At 41.4% G+C, this 8,396-nt stretch overlaps 1 protein-coding gene across 1 annotated transcript in view; it reads left to right on the top strand.

Moving 5' to 3' along the window:
* cntln (centlein) overlaps positions 1-8,396 on the top strand; it is a 167,517-nt gene that overhangs the window by 102,469 nt on the left and 56,652 nt on the right. Inside the window, exons 16-18 of the mRNA XM_015393275.1 lie at positions 1,064-1,145; positions 3,471-3,534; positions 6,044-6,312. Of these exons, the coding sequence (XP_015248761.1) occupies positions 1,064-1,145; positions 3,471-3,534; positions 6,044-6,312 (415 nt within the window). The remainder of the gene's footprint in view (positions 1-1,063; positions 1,146-3,470; positions 3,535-6,043; positions 6,313-8,396) is intronic.

Genomic DNA, 8,396 nt, shown 5'->3' with positions numbered 1-8,396 from the left:
AGCACTGCAGGAACACCTCCCTGGATTTAGAGAAGCTTCCAGTTTGTTGGCTCTGATAGAAAGCCAAGTAAAAGACTCAGAGATTTTATTTAGCATATGCTAATCAAGTAACTTGAAAGTAAACAGAACAATGATCCAGTCTTACAAAGTTGTGAATAATTCGTGGTTGGATGGTTAAAATGATAAACTGGCATACTTTGATTACTAGTTTGGTTATTCCTAAAGACAGTTGATTTGACTGAGATTAAGTTTTATATGAATGTTTAGACTACTGCTGGTGGAAAGTCATGCTGAGACATCGAGGTGAATACAGAATCCGCTGTGGAGTCAGCCCAGCCCTGTTGCTTGAAATTGGTGGTTTTCTCTCAAATGAACACAACTTTGGTTTCCCTGACAGTGATTAGTAGTCCTCAACAAGTCCCTGAGCCCCAGCAGACTGGATTTAATCCTGCCTTGCCCCCCAGCCATGTCATCTTCCAGTTAGAGGCCCCCTTCTCAGCAGTCTTTACCTCTGCTGCTTCTCCCAGGCCCCACCTTAATAAACCAGCCAGCGTAAATGTCACTGGCTTCCACCTTCACGTCAAAGGTCACCGTCAATAGACCTGTGTGTGTGCATGTGTGTGTGTGTGTGAGAGAGAGATGAAGCCCTTACCGTGCGTCTATCAGATGCAAGTTTGCTCCGCTCCGCTCAGCCATGCCGCTCACACATGTCTGTCACACTCGTCGGGCTAATGAAGGCCACAGCCACTCTCATACATGTTGATGCATTCACCAGCAGCATCAGACATCGCTGCTTTTCACTTAATTTACGCCCACATTTACACTTCCAGCTCAGAAATTGGACGGGACATTGATTTTCTGTTGGACGGAGTGGGAGGATGTGGGTGGGTGTGTGTGTGTGGCTGGGGGGGGCCACACATATTTTTGCTTGATGTCAACTAAATCAACCATAAAAGGTAAATTGGATATATTTCTTTATTTATTTTATTGAAGGTTGGTACTTTCAGAACCAGAGTGGTTAGGGCAACTTCTGTTGTGTAATAAACTTTCCCTTTCTGCACAGTGACAGTGGGGAGGAGTACTCTGACAGTCTGAACGGGGGTTCCTCTGGGACAGAGCTTCACACACGGAAAGCTAATAGAAAGGTTGGTCCTTATTCATTCGTTTTTTTTTCTTTTAGCCATTTTTTTGTTTTTGTTTTGGTGCCTAGGGTTTCCAACCAGATTGAATCACTGGATTTATTTCCTGTCTTGCTTACATCCCCATTGAGGACATTTCTAATTAAAGTCCAATCAAAAAAAGGTTAAAAAGTGCCACAAGGTATTTTCGTTTATTGAGATTTTTTTTTTTTTTTAGTTTAAATTTTCAGACAAAAATAAAATCTGCTACTGTGATCTGTAAATGTTGGTTCAGTTTATCTAGTCTTTAAATGATTTATTTGGGTTCTCCCTGACCCTCTATGAGTAAATGAGATTAAAAAATAAACTGGACATTCAGCCTAGAGCTAAATCAGCAGGTAAAGATTAAGCAAAGCTTGGTCTCTGTCCTTTATTGCCTGTTAGCTTTAGATGCACCTGAACTTAACACTCTCTCCCTACATCTGCGCATGAACATAACGCTGTTTGCTTTGCTGAAGTTAAACAAGAAACGACTGGAATGAGAATCCATCTGATTTTATATGATCTGGATGTCTGCGTTATTCCTCCTCTCTGTGATGTAATTCCTATGAAAGGTCAACCAGAGGAACAAAAGTAGCTAGAGAGACTTTAGACAGGGTTCCCGCGGGTCCTTAAAAAGTCTTAAAAAGTCTTGAATTTAACTTGCCTTATGCTGTAGGAACCCTGTTTAGAGTACTTCTAATATTGGGATATAAGATCCATAAATAAAATGTCACCTGTGATTAAAGAGCTCCTTGTCTATGTAAAAAAATTTAATCCAATCCCTTTTGGAAATTTGGTAATACAAGTAACCCCTTATTTTATCACCCAGCAATAACTTTTTAATCAGGAACCTCAATTTAAATGGTAAACTGACTGAACTAAACCATTTCAAGCCAAAATCCCCCATCCTCAGTGCCAAACCCTTAACAAGCAAATCATTTTTCAACAACTTGAAGTTAATAAGTTAATTGTCTCTCCTAAGCACATTTATTAACAGGGCAGTTATGTCGGATTTAAACCCACAACCTCTCAGTGGGCAGATGAACAGTTCTCCTACTGATCCTCATTATTTAAATTAATGCAGATGGGAAACCTGAAGGATAGCAGCGTAAACGCAAATTTACTGTCAGAAGCTCGGCCGACTGCGTCACAGGACTACATGACACTAAACAAGCATGTGGCGACAGTAAACAGGGAGACTCAAAGTCTGTATTGTTGCTTTCCGAATAGATTCAGCCCTTCCAAGATGATGCTTAGTTTTAGAGCTCTTTATGATGTCTCTAGTTCACCCAGTTGTTAACACAATGTCAGGCTGATAGTAGTTAGCTGTATAGTAGCCACAGCTGCTCTGGGGCAGACTGACTTCAACGAGGCTGCCAGATGAAAGGCCAGGCCCTCTGACCGCCAGCAGCAGGTAAGGCGTCTTACCAAAAGACACAACTGACACGGACAGAACCGGTGACCAAATCCCACACCGCCTTTCCAAAAGGAGCAAAACTGTAATTCCCTGACATTTTTCCATCCCACCTAAACCTCTCATCTCTGTGATGACCTGCCAAACCTGCAGCAGCAGCTGGTCAGCTACCAGCACCTCATTCAGAGCAGATAACCGATCAATCCGGTGATCTGGAGGGTTTTTTATTAAACACACAAGGAGCAAATTGAAAAGTAGAGAAGAAGAAAGGTGCGCCGTCTGCAGTTCATTACCTTAGGAGCTGTCAGGACTCCTTTTCAGTTTTCTCTTTCCTGATGCCTTCGACAGGCCCATCAACACCTCCACCCTGATTGCTTCGACAGCCCAGGTCCCCACACAACACCCCGTGTCACTAACCAAAGAGTTCATTTCCCCACTCCTTCTCTGCACGTGTGATCAAACCTGGATTTGATTAAATCTTACCTGATGTTCGAAGGAGGAGGGGGGGACTCTTTGATGTCATTACAAACTGTTTTGCATTTGGGGGTGTCACACACACTCGCATACATATTTTTGCTTGCAAATGACTAAGCACTCATAGACTTCATACCGTAGGATGAATCAGAGCTCTCAGACAGTGATTGAACAAAGGCGGCTTCATCAAGCAGCTGTCAGAAGTCATTTCCACGCCCAGCGTCGGCTGCAGTAGGAGTTTGTTGAACATGTTCAGGTGAATTATTAAAGCGCAGCATGATTTGTCTTGTTGTGTTAAGCTGAGCACAGCCTGTGATCACAGCGTCACCATGATCCCATTTCAATGAGAGCAGCTTGTCAACTGTTGTGTCGTATTAAGCGGCGTTCTATCGCCACACGCACTGACTTTCATGTTCTTTTAGTCCCGCAGACGCTCACTGATCTTTGGCTCAGAAGCACCAGCGGCTGAATCCAGCAGAAGGCGAGGTATGGAAGGTTTTCTCACCCAAAGCAAACTAAAGGTTCCAGTGCCTAAAATATCTTTCCCACATGAGAACCACAGAACTTAAACATACTTTGTCATAACAAAAAATGTTTTATGTGATAAATTATTGAGTTATTTTGAATTAGGAAGGAAAGGCATCTGTTTTCACCCCCCTTGACTCTAATACCTCTGAATAAAATCCAGTCCAACCAGTGGATTTCCACCTGTGTTTAATTTCATCACAGCATAAACTGCTGTGAAGATCACAGACGTTTGTTTGAGAATATTATTGATATCCGCAGCTCAGGTGGGGAAAGTCCTTCAGCATTGGACGCCACGTGTTGCCTTTACTCAGGGTCACAGGGACAACAGCCACAAGAAGTTTATGTTTTCCCACAGGCCAGGGTAAAAAAAACAGGGAAAGGGAAGGTAGACTACAAACATCAGAAAAAATAGAAGGTCTTAAAATCTGTGGATTTGCCCTTAATATGAGCAGGTAAATACAATGAAAGGCAAATGTAATAAGACATTTTACCCTTAAAATAAGATAATTTGATATCATGCACTTGAAATAAGATAACGGGGTTGGGTTTTTTTTCTCGTTTTAAAGGTAAATATTCTTTTGCCAAATTGTCTTTCTTTCTCGATAACAGGGAAAGTGTACTCTATTCAAAGAGAAATGTCTTAGGTTTTGATTTGTTGCTGTGTAGATAGAGCTAAAGCCATTAGAAGCTGCAGATGAACTGAGAATGAGCTGGAGGTTCACTTTCCAGCTTTACAAAAACCTAAATGAAAGAAAGAGCTAAATAGTAGATGCTTAATAAAGTAAGGCTAATCCAGATTCATTCTCACACACTGAGGTTTAGCCACAGCTGACCAAAGCTAATAAAAAAAATATTTTTAAGGCCAATGCCATGAGTATTTTTATTTTATATAATATATAATTTTTTTTTAGATATTTTTTTTTAAGTATACATGTTTTTTTATAAACTGCCAGGATTACCATGAAGTCCTCAACAGCTGGCATGCTGTGTGGGGCTCAGGGACACTGGTCAGCCAGACTGGTAAGGGTCAACACCTGGTCTAAAACAGGCTGAACCAATCACAGCACAGGAGGCGGGCCCTTAATTCAACAGTGCTTTTCTGTAACCATAACAGTCAAGTCAGCAGCTGCAATGGAGCGACGTTTACTAATGCCCTTTATTATGTCCCACTAATATTGTTTATATGATGAACATTTCAACAAGTGGCTGCTGTAAGAGCTTTTCCTTTTAAAAAAGACGTTTTTGCCTAAAATCTATATTATTCTGATCGGTTCTAAACCGTTTCCACTGACTGTCTTAGGCTACGTTCACACCGCAGCTTAAAGTGACCCAAATCCGATTTTTTTTTTTTGCCCATATGCGACCTGGATCTAATCTTTTCATGACAGTCTGAACAACACAGATCCAAAAGGCTATGTGGTCCTGAATCCAATACAAATCTGGTCTTTTCAAATTCAACCTGTGTGTGAACAGCCAGGTCACATTCATCCAACCTGAATGTCATTAATACCCAACAGTGGTCACTCTTCTGCTTCTTGCTACGCAGAAGTGGCCAGAAAAACAACAATGGTGGACGATAATGCAAGAGCAGTATTAATGTTTAACCATCTTGGAAAGATTGAGGTTTTACGGTTGGGAAAGATCGCTAGATGGGCTCCAGCACTACCATCCATGTTTACTTCCATAAACACAGAGCACGCTTGCTTGTGACATCATCACCTCTACTGTGCATGCGGGACACTTAAGTTGTATGACTGCAGTTCACGCAGAAGATCACATACAAGTCGCATATATTATGGAAATGTGAACAGCAACTCAAAAAATGTGGATTTCTCAAAAAAATCGGAATTGAGCATGAAGGCCTGAAGTGTGAACGTAGCCTTAGTCCCCCTATGAGCTCAGGCTCTACCACAGGAAGTAACAGACCAGTAACCCACCTCCTGATCCACTGCTGCACAAGATCCCATCTACTGAGGGGGAGCTAAAATCAAAGCATTTTCATTTGTTAGATTGGCCCAGTCAAAGTCCTAAATTCGATTAAGATAATGAGACGGTGTTGAAAATGTGTCTATCCAGTCTTACAGGGCTTAAATGTTTCTCAAAAAATGAAACAGAAATTGTTCTCTAGATGTGCAAAGCTGCTACAAGGATAAACACTTGTAGCTGTGGTTGCACTGATCAGTCTTTTCTTTTAGTAAGTCAAAGAGGCTGAAACAATTTTTTTTATAGGAAACAAATGTTTCCCTTTTCTTTAATGCTTCTGTAGATCAGTGTTTTTCTCTCAACCCTTAAACTACCTCGTAATCAAAACTGTAAATCCTCCTAGTGGTTAAATATATCTCTGTTTTCACATGAGCATATACATTTCTACATGCGTAATTCCCCATTGGAACAGCTAAAAACAGATTTTGAGTTTTCCTGCAAACGTCACCTCTGAGGCAGCTGCATGTTCTTCCTCTTGTTATAGCTGATAAACAGCATGAGCCCTGGGAGCAAGGGACAGGAGGGGAGAAACGGAGGTGGAGAAAGAAGAGGATGTTGAGGAAGACACAACGCTGCTCCTCCTCTTCTCTGCAGCAGCGCATCGAGTCTCTCCAGCGCCACATAGACATCCTGAAAGGTGCCAGAAAAGATGCTCTCCTTGTAGCCCGAGAGCTGAGAGGGACCAATGAGGCGATCAAAGCGCAGCTCAGCACTCTGACTGATCAACTGAACAACAGCAAGCAGCTCACACAGGTAACTGAATTCAGTGAACTGGATTCAGTGTTTGAAATAATGTTTGAAAGTTTAGTCTCTGAACTGAAACTAGTCTTTTTTTGTGGCCTAACAACATTAAACTTAGTAAGCTGTGGTTTCTAAGTGGGGCTCAGACTGCCCTAAAACGGTGCTCTGGGTCACATGACTCATTCAGTGAAGGATCGGATGCTCTTAAGTTACATAAGCCAGTTTTTGAGAAGGTTTAAAGGATCCAACAGTTTCTAATACTTCAGGCTTTCAGAGAGTTTGCTGTAGAACTGATGAACATAGAAACTAAACTGACTTGTTTAGTTCTGGATCTGGGAACTCTGAGTAAACAGGTTCCATAATCACAGAGGTTGGCATTGCGATGTCTCTGCTTCAGCACACCTGGGTTTAAATTGTAATGTGAACTACTCAGGAGGCCATTAGGTGCTGCCCAAACCTTTTAACCACCCATTCATAAAAGCAAGGTGCAAAGGTAAGCAGAGTTGAAAATATTGCCAAACAGAACATCCACTAGCTTTAAAAATCTCTCTTTGAGGAAATGGATCCAATCCAGGCATTTAAAGTCGAAGCAAAGTGATATTTAAATGTCAGTTCCTTCTGGCGTAAACATGTATATAAATGTACTCTTTATCAGACCATATTGTCCCAAAATTTGGATAATTTTATTTATTTATTTTTTTTATTTGTCTTAGCATCTGTTGGGTTTTTTTCTTTCTCGTTGTCTTATGCAGGCTGGTTAGTTATACGTCAGCTTGTACACCTAAATTCTACCAATCATGCTTTCAGTCTATTTGTCACTTCTTGCTTCTAGCTAGCGATGTGCGCAAGAACGCAGGGACCCGTTTCCCACCTGGATCCCCGCTCTTTTTTGCCCTCATGTCCCTCTGCTGTTGCACAAACTATCCCCCACTTCCTCTCTGCCTCTGCCGTATCTAGACCCACAGCTAGTTCCTGAATTTCCCTCTTGCGTTATCGCGTGGAATAACATAGCATTCTTCAAAATTGAGCATATATCAAATATGTATGCGTCATATCTGCGACAAGCTCACTGCGACACACTGCTGCGGGAGTATAACCAGCCCTATAGTCTTGCAGCTGACTTTGTTGTTACTCAAGTATTGGTAAGCTTCCAAGCTTTAAGGTTGTTCTGGCATTGCTGTTTACTGCTACTCTAAAAAGTTACAAAACAAAACACTGGAATTTGTTTTCAAAGGCTGAAGATGTTTCGCTTCCCATCCAGGAAGCTTTTTAGTTCAAAATGTCTGGATTAGCGTTGAGTTCCAAGCTTTATAGAGTTGTCCAACAAAGTCTTGTTGTGTCTTAGAAAACATACAAATTGATCCGAAAGAACAGGTTCACCCCTTAGTAATGGGGAGTCATTGATTTCCTTGGTAGCCTGCAAAACCCAATACTGGCCTATGCCTCTGAAAAGGGAGTCGTTAGGGTCTTTGTTTTCCTGGCTGACCAGGCTAGATGTTTTGGTCCCCTGCATGGAAATGGGGATTGAGATGATAGTGAGAAGTCTATCGCTGCGTTGTAGGTTTTTGAGAGCTGAAATTTGAATCTACTGCTATGGAACACTGTACCAAAATATTCTTCTAGTTTTATCATTTGGCCATTTTGTTATATTTAACTCTAATTTTAACATCTATATAAAATGGCAGGGTTAGGAATTGATGAACCACCTACTTTTATGAGAAATAAATAACAATTTAGCCATTTCAGGCCCCATCCACACGAAGTCAAAACGAACATGAAACGCTAATATTTTCCAGAACGTTTCCAGAGACATAAAATAAATGTGATGGACCACACGAATGCATGAAAACGCTGCAAAATGTATGCCAGGCCTGTAAGGGTCGCTGTGGTGCCAAAGCAAAAATAGGCGAAAACAGGCAACGAAATGTTGGGCATGTGCAATAATATTTATACAACAACCAATAGGGAAAACTAGAAAATGGCCCTGCGGGTCCATTTTCGTGGCTCAGTCAAATCAAGGTGATGAACAATGTCGTCTATATTGCTCTGTTTTTACTGGAGATATTCCAGAAGAAGAAAATTCTGTTGTAAGCCCG

Source organism: Cyprinodon variegatus, unplaced genomic scaffold (assembly GCF_000732505.1).
Source record: "Cyprinodon variegatus isolate N-32 unplaced genomic scaffold, C_variegatus-1.0 Scaffold634, whole genome shotgun sequence".
Lineage (NCBI taxonomy): Eukaryota > Metazoa > Chordata > Actinopteri > Cyprinodontiformes > Cyprinodontidae > Cyprinodon > Cyprinodon variegatus.
The sequence above is the reverse complement of the archived record's forward strand: the minus strand, read 5'-3'. Positions and strand labels throughout refer to the sequence as shown.